At 44.0% G+C, this 15,557-nt stretch overlaps 1 protein-coding gene across 2 annotated transcripts in view; it reads right to left on the bottom strand.

The window, feature by feature from the left end:
- ift172 (intraflagellar transport 172) overlaps nt 1–15,557 on the bottom strand; it is a 70,914-nt gene that overhangs the window by 40,884 nt on the left and 14,473 nt on the right. The window contains exons 16-18 of one of the 2 annotated variants that reach the window (XM_079526818.1): nt 13,170–13,337; nt 12,199–12,335; nt 503–610 (exon numbers count right to left, since the gene is read on the bottom strand). In XM_079526818.1, the coding sequence (XP_079382944.1) occupies nt 503–610; nt 12,199–12,335; nt 13,170–13,337 (413 nt within the window). The remainder of the gene's footprint in view (nt 1–502; nt 611–12,198; nt 12,336–13,169; nt 13,338–15,557) is intronic. The other variant, XM_079526819.1, reaches the window with a different exon arrangement.

The following is a 15,557-nucleotide window of genomic DNA, read 5'->3' as shown; positions in this document are numbered from 1 at the left end:
ATTAGGCCGGTGCATTACGCACGGTGTATCAGATTAGGCCGGTGCATTACGCACGGTGTATCAGATTAGGCCGGTGCATTACGCACGGTGTATGCATTATTAATAGCAAGGCGGAATGCAAATTGAAAGGCGCACAAATATAGAGAAGTAATATTGTTCCTGATGTTCTACATACTGCCAACCAGGTGGAGAAATCACATTCAGGCTTTAATATTTGCTTTATATGAAACATCTGAGAATTTTTAGGATTTTATGGAAGTTGATTCTGAACATATCGCTAGTTTGACCACTTAAAATGCTCTAATCTTAAAATAATAACCGAAAACTATCTACCGGTGGCGTATATCGATTAGCTCTCAATGCATTTGAGACGTGTAGATAGGATATTTTCACAGTGCATTGTGCAACATGATTCCATAGAAGTCATGCTGACTTCTATGGAATCCCAATGACTGAAATCAGTCGTGGACAACAGAACTTTTATCCATGTGTGTGTTTTGACCTCTCGGCGATGTGTAGCTGGCGAGCCTCCAGGGAGAGTTTGCTGAGAGTTTTCCACATGGCCTCTGTCTCGGAAGACATCTCCAAGGTCTCCAAGAATGCAGTAGCTCTGTGCGCACGCACGCACGCGCACACGCACGCGCGCACACACACACACACACACACACACACACACACACACACACACACACACACACACACACACACACACACACACACACACACACACACACACACACACACACACACACACACACACACACGGGACAGCAGAGTCAGGAAACAAGATAAGCAAAATACAAAAAAACAAAATAAGAAACAAAGAGGAAACAGAAATGAGCAGCAGTATTGTGTTTAGAAGCACACACACACACACACAACCAACCACACAGGCCCTACAAGGCCAACTACAGGGGCTGTGACACCTTGGCACATGTCCCCCCCCCCCCCCCCCCCCCTTCTCACTGAAGATGTGAATTGTCAGGACATGTGCAGTTCTCAAACAACACATGTGTACAGCTGACCACAGGGGTCACCAGAGGTCAACCCTGGGTCGTGGCTCAGTGGTCCAGGCACCTTGGCTGGTAATCCAGTCTGGCAGTGTGCCGCGGGCCTTTACTGCATGTCACCCCCCCCCATCTCTCTCCCCACTTCCTGTCAGCCTACTGTCTGTCCCTCCATAAGAAATATAAAATAAAGGCGAAAGCCGTGACCATAGATAGATAGATAGATACATCATGATACATCATGTCCTGTGATATTTCCTCCCCATTTCATTTATCCATGTTTACCCCCCACCCACCCACACCCACACCCACACACACACACACACACACACACACACACCTGTTCCTGTAACAAATTATTCAGTATTTTCCAGTAAAAGCTGTTCATGATCTCATCTTTCTGTAGGTGGTAAATGCAACAAGGTAACCATTTGGACAGTTATTGTTCAGGACGGGTATAAATCTGGCCAAAGCCAAGGTGTCATCCTATCCGACTTCGACAGTCGTCGATGCAACACACTTTCTCCGCTCCACTAAGAGTTGATCACTACTTCTGTAAGTATAGATAAATGTTAAACACTGTTGCTATAAGAGTTTTTCACTGTGAATGTTGATTTTAGTTGTTTCTTGAATATTGTGTTATACCTGTGTTGTTTTTATTTGTTGACAAAATTGTCAGTATAATAATACTCTGTCTCCTGGTTCTTGTGCTCTCTCTTCAGGATCATGGGAGACTGGGGATTCCTGACCAGTCTACTGGACAGCACCAACACTCACATGACTGTCTTCGGGAAGATCTGGATGGTTGTGTTCTTCGTGTGCCGCGTCATGGTGCTGTGTGGTATCCGTGAGAGAGTGTGGAGTGAAGCCCTCTCGCGTTTCACATGTATCCAACCAACCGACAACGACCTTTGTGCAGACACGTGTCACGACTACCACTTCCCCACCAATCACTTCACCTACTGGACCATGCAGCTCATCTTCGTGGCGGCGCCCACTCTGATCTACCTTTTCCATGTGATGTTCATCACCCAAAATGAGGACAGGCTGAGGCAGCAGCTGGCCCGCCCGTCACCCCCTGAAGGCACCACGAACCTGAGAAGACCCAGGTTCACTGACGAGAACGGCCGCGTGAAGATCAAAGGGAAGCTCCTGTTAACCTACCAGTTCCAGCTGCTGCTGAAGATGCTCATCGAGGTGGCCTTCATCTGCGGACAGTGGTTCCTGTTTGGTTTTGAGTTTAAGGCAGAGTACAAATGTATCGGTCTCACTCATGCCTCATGTTTTGCTAAGACGAGGTGCCTCACGGCCCGTCCCACAGAAAAGACCTTCTTCGTCAGATTCATGCTTGCCGTGGCCTGTCTCTCTCTGCTCCTCAACGTTCTCGAGATGCTGTACCTGCTCGGCAAGCTGAAGTGCTGCTTCAGGAGCTGCAAGAGACGCAACGTCGACATGGAGGTGCTGGAGACAGCGGAGGAGGACCCGGACAGCCAGCCAGGCTACAACACTGTCATGTTGAACATGGAGGTGCTGGAGACAGCGGAGGAGGACCCGGACATCCTGGAGATGGGGAACATGCAGCCGAGGAGCCTCTCTGGAGGTGTGGATGATGTCATGCAGGGGCCGAAAACGCCACCCATCCCATCCGCACGACACCATTGAAATCACACTCCGGTGGCCAGCAACAGAGCAGCAACAGCTCTGAACACCCCCCCGCCCCTTACCAATTAAACTCCCAGCTCCGCAACCCCCGAAGAAGCAGAAATAGCAGAAGCTCTGATTCATTGTGGCCCGTTTCAGTCCACAAAGTAGCCAAAACAGTTACTCTATTATTTTCTATTGTAGCATGTGATGCACAGAGTGGACATTCACCAGATCAGCAAATCTCCCCAAAACATGGTTAAATCTGACAATATGATAAATAGCCAATCTACAAGATCACAACATGTCACATTGTGGCACGTTTTTTGAACATCACTTGATCAAAACAGTCTGATGAATTTCATGCAATGGTACTCCAGTTTAATTGTGATAATGATAGAACTCCATTGATTTATAAAAGGTCAATTTGCAGATGCTCAGTTCATTCATTGTTGCTGTGTAAACCTGTATATCAAAAATAACAAATAACATTATAATGGTGCGTAACAAAGAAAATCTAAAACATGCCACAGACACATTTGTCCATGTGCAGACACATGGACACATGGACCTCTGATTGTAATCCTTATTGATGATGTTTGAGCTCCTTTTAGATGTTTTTCTGCACATTTTAACATTTTTGTCCTTTAAAAAAATGAATTAATAAACATTAAACTGACCCAAGGTAACTGTGTTTTTTTGTACTTTTGTTTCATGTAATGTATTATACCAGTAGTAACTGAGTACTTGATTAGACTACATGAGAGTGTACACATGTACAATGAAAAAGAAGGGTTGTCCACACACTATGTATCAGCTCCCAGGAAACTTTATTAGAATACGGTAATAATCTAATAAATGTTTCCTGGGAGCTGAATGCTGATACACAGTGTGCGGACAACCCTTCTTTTTCATTGTACATGTTCAGCACCTGTAGAATTTCCTGAGATGTGCAAACCATCCATATATAAATTAAATAAGATAGGAGATAAAATTCCCCCTTGCCTCACGCCATTGCTTACACCAAATGGAGCTGATATACTCCCACCTCATTTTACCTGCATGGTCTGGTGGGCATACCAGTAGGCCAGGACCCTCACAATAAAACCGGGCACTCCTCTTTGCTTCATTTTCATAAAGAGCTTATTATGTTTAATCCTATCGAAGGCACGGGACGCATCAATAAAACACAAAAATACATAGGTCAGTACCATGCTTTGGTTTAAAACCAAACTGGTTATCAAAGGAGTGGATATACTCAGTTACTCTATCCAGTAGAATTCTTTCCATTACTTTGGAGATGATGCTGGCTATAGCTATGGGCCTATAATTATCAAGGCTACTAACCTTACCAGCTTTATCTTTAATAACTGGGACAAGCAATACTGAAAGCATTGAGTCCGGTAATACACCGTGGATCATAAAGCCAGTAAAACTGATAGATAAAAGTGGTGCTAGTCTCAGACTAGCATTTTTCAGGTGCTCTGCAGTGATCTGATCCATCCCACATGCTTTGTTTACAGACAAATGTTGCATGGCTTGATAAACCTCATGTGTTGTTATACCCATATTATCATTGTTCATATCAGAGTCATCCACAAACAAATCACTATTAATACTATAATGCTGTCGCCATAATGCCACAATATTATCAGCTCCTGAAGTTCCTTCTACAGAGCAGGGTAAGGAGGGTTTACTATTAGTGAGAGATCTCACCTCTTTCCAGAAATCATTAACATTGTTACACAGTAGCTTACTGGCCATGGAGTCTGCCCTCATAACTTGCTCATTTTTGCAGATGAAACGTACAGCATACTTATATCTAGCATTAGTTGTGATTTTATGCTCAAGCTCAGGCCCCTGCCTAGGTCTTCCAGCTATAGCCCACAGTTTAAAGGCTTCTCTTGCGTCAGCATGGTACATTGCTACATGCTCATTCCAGCCTGGTCTGATATGAAATTTGCCCTTATACTTGTAGTGGGGTTTGCCACCTTCAACCAGGGCAGCCACTATGTTGTCATGGCGTTTTTATGCTCCACACTCTTACAGTTAGCATCATTGCACCTGATAGCATCTGTGGGCAAATAAATATTACTTAAGAGCTTGTCAGTTTTCATGTAGTAAGACTGTAAATCCTCTTTAGACAGAGATGACCAGTCCAGTTTACCAGCACGAGCATTGCTGTCATTTTTCATTATTGTGGGCAGAACCTTAACATTTATGGTGAATCCAAGTGGAATGTGATCAGCTGTAGCTAACCCATACCGTATACTCATATTCATTATAGCTGCATGCCCATCAGCTGTACTAATATAGTGGTCAAGCCAGGATGTAGAATGCCAGGCTTCACTAATGTATGTGTAACTGTCAGCAGGCAGGATCCCTTTGGTTGACAGAATAAAATGATTATCTTCACAGAAGTGGAGCAAGTGTTTTCCAAACAGTGAGTTACTGTCGGTAATATCAGAGTTCAGATCCCCAACCACATATACACTGCATGAGGAATTATCTTGTATAAAGCATTAATAAAAGCAAGTCTACTGAGATAAACATCTTCATTCTCACGGGACTCGTATGGTGTATACACATTAAGTATAATAAAATCATTATTGTTGTGCATATATTGAACGCCCACACACCAATCTACTTCAAGTCTGACAGCCTTTATAACAGCATCAAACTTCTTGTCCCAGAGAATCGCCACCCCCCCTGGTATTCTCCCTCTGAGTACAGCCAAGCTGAGATCAGTTGTAGATTCTCCCACTCCGTGGAATTGACAATGTAAAGAGTTCAGTTTTTCTAAGTCTTGTTTTGCTAAAAATGTCTCTTGTAGACATAATATGTCACAATCCTCAAGTAGTTTGTCAACAACTATTCGCCGAGCATTATCCCCTGCGCTCTGTCCCATACGCAGGCCACGACAGTTGTAAGACACAACCCGAAGACCCATTAGCTGGCTGTAGTGACACCATTAGGCGCGTTCCCCTCCCCGACGGAGGGGTTAGTATTAGACCCAACAAGTGGGGCCTTACGAGGTTCATAATATCGCCTGACAATTGCCCCAGCAGGCCAGAGCTCAGGACTATACATGTCACCAATGTCATCACATACAGCAGTCACTTTGAATGACCCAAATCTGCTGCGAGCGTTATCAATTTTATGACAAGTGACTTCACGGTGACGTTTATCCTTGAGATAAATAGCAAGTGTTGCAGCCTCTAGCTCTGGGGAGAATTTAGTGGCAAATACACTCACTAGTTTAGACGTGACAGTTTGTATGTTACTCACAACACTCGTGCCAACTATGGGTACAGCACCGGGTCTCTTCCGTCCTGTGGAACCAGCAGCACGCAAACCCGACCGAGCAGCGGCATTCCCCGACCCCTGCTGGGGCCGCCCTTTCATAGTTCTGATTATCTGAAGGAACTCAAGGAAGTATGTGGAAACCTAAATTTAGTCCAACTAATTACCGAACCCACCAGACCAAACCTGAGAGAGATATCACGGTCAACCCTACTAGATCTGATTTTAACATTCTGAATCCATTCCAAGCATATTTGGGCAAGTGGCTATGGCCAAACTAGGGGGTCTATGGCCAAACTAGGGGTCAAACTAGGGGTTTTCATGATTCTGAACCCATTCCAAGCATTCTTTTTGCACGAAAAACACTCGTTGGAATAAATTCGGCCATAGACACAAAATTCCCCTAGGGTGGTTGAATGGAAACCAATGTGGGATATGTTAGTAGACACCCTTACACATTGGTAAAGAACATTCTTGGTAAGAAATATATTTTTTGAGGGGCGCTAGCCCCTCCTATACACAGGTTTAATGTTTGTCTTTAATTCAATGTTTGTTTCCCTTCATTGACAGGGAAAATTTACGTCATAATGTGCCATTAACGTCATATTGTCTCTTTATTGTTAATGGCGTTTAAAGTTTGTGTTTGCACCGTTTGTTTTACATCACCTAATCAACATGAGTTTGAGACTTTAATATATTAGCGCCCCTCACTTCACACGGGTGTGATTTTATTAATATCCCCTGAAATTTTATTTTGGCAGGCCTTGATGTCGTCGTAATGGCAGATTTTACACTTGCTGAAAATAGCAGATCTACAAGCTCACAACGTGTCACACTGTGACGCGTTGTGAGCTTGTAGATCTGCTATTTTCGGCATTCAAACCAAGTGTAAAATGATTTGTACTGGATCTCTTGTCCACTAGTCCCTTCCTAACATTTTAGTCTAGTTTATATTTGACGAAATTGTCAATATATTTAGTCTCATAGTTTTAGTCATCACAGCTTAGTTTCCATTAAGTTTTTGTCAGTGAAAAAAGGTAGTCGGACATTTTTCGTCAAAGTCGACAAAATCAACACTGAAATGGAGTTCATGACATATGGACGCACTCTGACCTCTTGAGTAACCATGGTGATCTAATGTCAACAAACCTGTATCTTCACGTCATATTAGATCACCATGGTTACTTGTGATGTCAGACAAAAGAGACTCCATATTTGGACATGGTTGACCAAACTACATATTTGGGTATGCATGACTCACTGTGACATCATGTGATGTCAGAAGTATAGGCACAAGCCAACTCCATATATTCTCATTGCATATATCAGCTCAATGACATCTCTTCTCATCACTTGGTGAGATTTCTTTAGACTCTGCTGAGGATTCTACTGAAGCTATTTTCACATCACAGGCAAACATCTGCAGCAGATAATCACACTGTCCTACAAGAAGTATTTTTTTTCCAACAGGCCGTTGTACTTCGACCCTTTGTGTCCTGGTTCTTGTGCTCTCACGTCTCATCATGTCAGCACAGTGGGGATTCCTGTCCAGTTTACTGGACAAGGTACAGGCTTACATCACCCCCATCGGGAAGGTCTGGATTACTGTGCTCTTGCTGTTTCGCATCACAGTGCTGTGTGGTACCGGTGAGAAAGTGTGGAATGACGACAAATTGTTTTTCAAATGTCACACAATCCACGAATTGTGTCCAGACATGTGTCACAACTACCACTTCCCCATCTCACCCATGTCCTTCTGGACCATTCAGCTGATGTTCGTGGCGGTGCCCACTCTGTGGTACCTTGGTCATGTGATACTCATCACCCAAAATGAGGACAAGCTGAGGCAGCAGCTGGCCCGGCCGGTGCCCCCGCCCCGTAGAGGCACCAGGAAGCCGAGAAGACCCAGGTACACAGACGAGAACGGCCACGTGAAGATCAAAGGCTATCTCCTGTGTACCTATCAGATACAGCTGGTGGCCAAAATCTTCATCGAGGTGGCCTCCATCTACGGACAGTGGAACCTGTTTGGTTTTGAGTTTAAGGTCGAGTACAATTGCGGTAGCGGTGTCACTCAATGTCATGTTGAGACGGAGTGCTTCACGTCCCGTCCCACAGAAAAGACTATCTTCATCCGGTACATGCCAGGCAGAAATGCTCCCAGCTACAACTCTGCCATGTTGGAGAACATGAAGGACACACTGAGGCAGGACAATGTCATCGTTGAGATGGAGAACATGCAGGGACGGAGCAGCTCTGGAGGTCTGGATGGAGACCATGCACGGACGAGCAGCAGCAACAGGTCTGACGACTCTTACCAGACGCAGCGCCCCAAAGCCCTGCTCCGCAGCCCCCGAACAAGAGGTTGCGGACGCTCTGAATCATCATCTACACTCAACGTCAACATCTACGAAAATACAGACAAATACAGTTCACCGTAAACACAAACACAGTGTCTCTCTTCATCTCCTGCCGTCCACATTCTCTGAACATTCTGCTACTATCATCCCAACAGTTTGTTGGACACAGCTGTGGACAATGAATCAAGAATATGCAGATTTTCAGGCAGCAAAACCAGCCTGAAAATAATTACTCAACTCTGTTCTCTTCTATTGTAGAGTGCAAGTCAACAGATCCCCAAAACACAAGGATAAATGTAACCCTAACCCTAACCCAAATGGACACAGACAGGCAGATACAGGGAACTGGTGGTCTCCCAGTAGACCTTTGCTTTAAAAAACAAAAGTATATAAATGTGGGACCCACATTTATATACTATTAGGGTTAAGAGTGGTGAATAAACCTGGCCTGGTCTAAATTAAAACATGTTAGTCTTTCTGGTGTTATAATCAATTACATCATATGGACACACTGATATGCCCATACAAGGAGATCCCTGTATATCTGTCACTCCTTTAAGCACAAATATGTAGATCCCTGATGTTATCAGTAAATGCCCATATATGGGCATGCCCCCTTTGTGCCCATATATATGGAGCTGAATGATTTGTTTGTGCTTGATACCAAGATGACACACTCCATTTGGGCATTGCTGCGTTGGGAAATCCTTATATGGTTATGGCCGCCCGCCCACCGCGACCCTCCTTTAAGCCCATTTTAATAAAGGATATACAAAAATAAGGATGCTATGCTATAATAATAGGGATGTAATAATAACCAGTAAGACGCCTGAGGGCGAGGTTGTGTGCACGCATCCGTCTCGTTGACGGCAGACTGCTGGGCGAGCGCTGGCGCTTTGGCATGGGGGATCAGATCAACATATGGAATGAATTCTGTACTGGCCATATATGGAGCGTGTCTTGAGTGTACAGGGTTTGATGAGGTCAGATCAACATATGGAATGTCAGAACAGGTCAGCTCCATATATGGAGATTGAACGGTGGCAGCGGGGGCAGTGTCTTGAGTGTACAGGGTTTGATGAGGGCCCAGGTAGCTAAGGGAGGGTATTGACAGACATGAATGTATTGAGCTGTTGTGTCCAGATACAAAGTTAACCTCAAGAGGTGGCTTAAAGCAAAAACAAGTTTGTAATCCTCAGCTCCAATTGTCACTGGTGTAACGTGTCACTTCTCACATCACTCTGTAATTGGTCTGTCCCCTGTACTATGTTTATTTGTTTTTGTATTGTATCGTATGTGTTTTTGTATGGATAGTTTTATCATAATATTTAAGAGCCTGCTCGGAGACTACAGCTTCTGGCTAACTCGGAGTCTCTGCTCCATTTACATGGATTTTAGCCTGCCCCACTAGGGTGGGCAGGAAGACATTACAGTGGGGGGCAACCCCCAATCAAAGGTTATTGCCCCAAAACCTTTGATTTGGGTGGGCAGTACTGACTCACTGGCCTGGTTAACCACCTCCCCTTGAAATGTCTTACTGTAAGTCGCTTAAGAGTGTCTGCTAAATGCCTACATTGTAAATTTAAATTTAAATTGACAATGCACATTAATCAACACGTCAGTTTTCACATCCATGTAAATGGAGCAGAGACTCCGAGTTAGCCAGAAGCTGTAGTCCCCGAGCAGGCTCTTAAAAATGATGATACAACTATCCATACAAATACACATACGATACAACACAAAAACAAACTAGTCCACCATGCCAAAGAAACCAGCCCAGAATGTAGTGCTTTGCTATGACATTCATTTCAAGGACATTGAATAGAATTGGGCTAAAAGTCAGTGTTACAGACCTGAGAAAGAAAACTATGCAATTGTATACTTCAGCTACAAGAAAACACAACATTGTGAGCTTGTCGATCGGCAACAACGTTTACATATCAATACTTCCTTTGTATAAACACTTCCTAAAATGTGAATTCATAGACTTGTATTCAAACTAGTTCATACTAGTTGGACTCCTAATGTGTCATACATAGTGTCGTAGTAAATCAGTGTCATACATATTGTGAAGAAAACCTGGATACTGACATTCAGTAAGTGCAAACAAGCACAAACAAATCATTCCGCTCCATATATATGGGCACAAAGGGGGCATGCCCATATATGGGCATTTACTGATAACATCAGGGATCTACATATTTGTGCTTAAAGGGATAAGGAGTGACAGATATACAGGGATCTCCTTGTATGGTCATATCAGTGTGTCCATATGATGTCACATGTTTTAATCCTGGTCCAACATTTAGACCAGGCCAGGTTTATTCACCACTCTTAACCACATTTATATACTTGGGGAGACCACCAGTTCCCTGTATCTGCCTGTCTGTGTCCATTTGGGTTAGGGTTACATTTATCTTTGTGTTTTGGGGAGTTTAGCTAATCTATTGACTTGCACTCTCATGATCAAAATAAGAACATTATAATGGTGTGTAAAACATGCCACGGACACATTTGTCCATGTATGGATATATTGATGACCTCTGATTGTAACCTTTTTTGACGTTTGAGCACTTTTTAGATTTATTTTCTGCACTCTTATTTTCAGACATTTCTGTCCTTTTTAAAAATGAATTAATGAATTAATAAACACTAAACTAACCCAAAGTTACTGTAGCAATATGTTTTCATGAAATGTATTATACCAGTAGTAACCAAAGGGACCCTTACAGGTCTGTAACTCTGAGAGTGTAACACATGGAACCAAATGGACGTTTACAGGTCTGTAACTCTGAGAGTGTAACACATGGAACCAAATGGACCCAGGCAGGTGGGTATTGTTTTCATGTAAGGTTAACAGCAATACGCCAGTAGTGAAAAGGGAAAAGGTGCATTTATGAATTAACAACTTAAGCTCTATTTCAAAGAGTCTAAAGATAGAAGACAAGTTGTGAGCGTCACTTTTATAAAGGATAAATGAGGAGGCTGGTATGATGGATATCTCACAAGCCGACTGAACTCCACAAGGGAGAGCAGCACTCTCTCTCCCCCACCTGAATACATTAGTCACTAGCTCTCTGCCCACAGGACTGTGCATAGAAGCCCAAGCCCCAGACTGGAGGAACCCTAAGTTGAAGTTCTGCCCTTTCCCTAATTAGTTAATAAAAGTCAATTTAAGTTACACTCTGACTCTGAGCCTCTTATTTTATTGTGAATCTTGCCTATTCTCGTGTTTCAGAAAACTTTAGAATTAGGATTTAGAAGCTGTTTTTAGAATGGGTTCAAATGGCTACAAACTCAATGATGAGTCAGTGTGTCATGCGCTACGTGTTTGTAGATGTGCTGTTTTCACTAGGACACAGTGGTTGAAATCGTCTGTCTGTCTGTCATAGTGACTGTCATACCACCCTGCTAAGGAATGTGAAGTAGTCAGACATCCTGATAAGATAATCATTTATCTCACTCACACACGCACACGCGTGACCAGGAATAAAACAAATCATCTGTGATCAGAACACCTGGGGATTCACAGGTTAGAGCCCTACAACAGTCCCTCAATGACCGGTGCCATATGTGATAAGTGTAAGAATGTGGTTGTACTGAGCAGTTCCCATGTTTAATTTAATTTAATCCTTAATTTAATCCTTTGCCCCTGTACACTTCCATAGCCCATTCTTTTTTAATGTAGAGAAAAAAGAGAGGTCCCGCACACTGTCTTCACTTATAGAGCAGCAGTTAATTCAGCTGAGTGACAATGTTTCGGTCTAAACGACCTTTATCAGGCATCTCCTGATGTTTTATGTTTTAATGTAGGACAGCATAAACAAAAAGTCTTGATGTGACAAACAAACCACCCCCATATCCGGGGTGATGCACGTACTACTAACCTGTAGTAGTCGCCATCATCCACGGCAGTACCAAACTCTATGAGACCCTCGTCCAGTGTGTAGGTCACGGTGCTCACACCCTCGGTCACAATCACTTCTGTCTTACCATCGGCCCTCTCCACTTCTACCACATCTCCCTGGATGGAACGAGAGGAAAAGGGAGAGAGGAAGAGAGGAAACAAATAACTATGCAATGCGACAAAAAGAAAATCAACCAGGTACTCGATGGAGATGCAAAAAATAATAATGTCAAGTAGGCTGGTGCTTTAGGAACAGTGGGACTGGAATACTAGAAAAGGCGGCGATCCGAGCACTCAAAAGGTTAAAAATGAGGAGAGGGTGGATATGATATACTTTTCAATTCATATACTTGCCCTGATGAAGACTCTGTTTCAGTCCAAACATGTTGGCTTATTTTAACTTTTCTAAATAAAGTACATTTATTTTTTTATCCACCCTCTCCTCATTTTTAACCTTTTAGTGCTCGGATCGCCGCCTTTTCTAGTAAACAAATAACTATATTGAAACTTTAAAATTATTAACCCAGTCTATAGATGTGTAATATAATATGTGTTAAAAACGGGCCACTCCTCAAAAGCCAAACTTAGTCAATCAGGATGGAATAGGAGGAATTGGTGTGATGTTTGGACAAAACCTGTTGCGAGTACGTTAATATGGTATCGCGTACACACGCACGCACGCACGCACGCACGCACGCACGCACGCACGCACGCACGCACGCACGCACGCACGCACGCACGCACGCACGCACACACACACACACACACACACACACACACACACACACACACACACACACACACACACACACACACACACACACACACACACACACACACACACACACACACACACACACACACACACACACACACACACACACACACACACACACACACACACACACACACACACACACACACACACACACACACACACTCCCATCTCACCCTGAGTGGGACCATGGTAACACTCTCTGGGCTGTCGATGCTGTACCAGATGCAGAGGTTGCTTCTGTTTTGGGCGACCACCACGTCACTGCCAGGCACCCACTGGACGTAGGTGCAGAAACTCAGCACTGTGGTCTTCACTGTTGTCTCTATGTCGTACAGGTGGAGCTGGAGAGGGCAGACATTCATGCATGTTGATGATTATACATCATGTTAGTTAGTTCTTTCTCAGGAGAGGCATTTTAAAATTCGAAACAAGGTACTATGGTGTCATGCTGTGCAGAAAGCCATGACCGACAAATGAAACGATGCGTGGACAAAACTGATTTATATACAATTCCAAAGCATGAGTATCCATCTCCATCTCTTCTTTAGAAACATCCAAAATTAATGCATATTGAAAAGTTGGAGGGATGGAGGGACCTTTGCAGCCTGAAGGTTCAGCATTGTGAAAGCACAAAGTAAACTCCAATGAAGCTTGGTCTAATGGTCTTAGGCAAAATTATATGAATTGTCTCGCATCACTACACACTACACACTACACATCACAGCTTTCTTTGAGCACGACCATGGTTGAGGAGGCCAGGGTTTTCGGCTCTGTGTGGACATCATGTGCTGCAGGACGATAGCATATAAACATATACAGAATATAAGAAAGAATCATATGAGCTCGCACATGTACCTTTTAAAAGAAGAGATACTAAACATTTATATTGCATTGTTAGAGTTCATCTGTTGTTGTTTGCTGCGAGAGTGAGGTCTAGCCAACACCAACTCGGGATTCCTGGATCGCTGCCCTCCACAATTTCCTATCAAACATCAGGTTCTTGAGCTCTACAGTGTTGTCAGCCAAGCTGTCGCGCCGCAGCACGTCTATATAGGTGGTACGCTTCTTTCCCCTCCTGGTTTTGTCCTGGGTTGGCTCCCACAGGGTCAATTTACTTGCCTCAAGTTCTGGGTGCCTGACGCAGTGCCCTGCCAGCCTCATCCTTCTCTCTCTGACTTTGTCCGTGACCCATGGAGGTCCACATTTCTGATGCGGTCCGTCCATGTGACACCTAGTGCCATTCGTAGCATTCTTGTGTAGACTCCATCCAGGGATTTTTCCTGTTGTACTGTGAGGGTCCATGTCTCGGCCCCATACAGCAGTACTGACTCCACAGTAGCTATGAACAGCCACCTCTTAAGGTCTTCTCCCATATCTGATTTCCACACTCTCCTCATCCCGTGCAAGGCTTTCCAGGCAAGTGCTCTCCGAACCTTCAGATCCTGTTCAATTGAGGCAGTCCAGGCCCCGAGGTACTTGAAGTCCTCGACTCCCTCGAGCACCGTCCCGTCTGCCGTGGCAATGGTTTTGTCCTCGGTGTTGACTGTCATTACCTTTGTTTTCTTGGCATTGAGCTTGAGGCCGATCTTCCTGCACTCCTTTTCTACTGCCAGTAGTAGCTCCCTTTTTTTCTCGACTGTATCCGAGATTAGGGCGATGTCGTCTGCATAGTCGAGGTCAGTGACCATGATGCGGTGTACTCGCCTTGACTTTTTCGGGACCAGAGTGAACCCCAGTGCCTCCTCTCTGCCATTGATTGCAAGTCTCAGTGCATGATCCATCGCTACAACAAACAGGAAGGGAGCACCCTGTAGGACGCCTGCTAGAATCTCAAATGCTATGGTGTCACTGTCGGCTCGAGTCTGGCTGTAGCTTGACTCTATCATCTGGACCAACTTTTCTGGAACTCCGTAGGCAGGTAGAATACTACCTTCCCCCGGTGGATGGTATCGAAAGCCTTAATTCATCTAACATCTAACATCTTCAGTTCATTTAACTAAAGCAAATTGGTCTCTTTTACAAGAGAACTTCTACACAGATACAGAAAGCATATGGTCAACTGTAAAGGCCAGTTCATGCAAAAAGGGAAAGTGCAATGTTCTGTGGGAATTCATTCTAACGCTATACACCCATACTGTAGGTGGCAGCCAGTGAAGTCAAATAAACATTTGTAAGACACTAAAGGATAAAAACCCAGAGCTGATATATTTGAAAACTTTCTCTCACTTAGTTAGAATGGAATACATTTCCCAAAAGTAAAAAAAAAAACGAAGCAGTATCTCAATGTAACAGAAGGCAGAGTTAAACCATTATTATGAGTTACAATAAGTCCCAGGGCAGTCGAAAGTTAGAGGCAGCCGAGGGATTCCCAATTAGCAGAGTCTCTGTGTCGTTGCCCAAGGGCTAGAGCATCAAACTGTTTCATGGCCCAAGGGCATCAACTGATAACTGCTCTCCCTGCCTGTCTGCACAGGACACACTGCTGCTCTCACCACTCCCGGTCAAAGACCAACACAGCGTAGAACTGCAGTAAAAAAGTATGTAGCCTTCAAGCCTATGGA

The sequence above is a fragment of the Electrona antarctica genome (assembly GCF_951216825.1).
Source record: "Electrona antarctica genome assembly, chromosome: 17".
NCBI classification, from domain to species: Eukaryota; Metazoa; Chordata; class Actinopteri; order Myctophiformes; family Myctophidae; genus Electrona; species Electrona antarctica.
The sequence above is the reverse complement of the archived record's forward strand: the minus strand, read 5'-3'. Positions and strand labels throughout refer to the sequence as shown.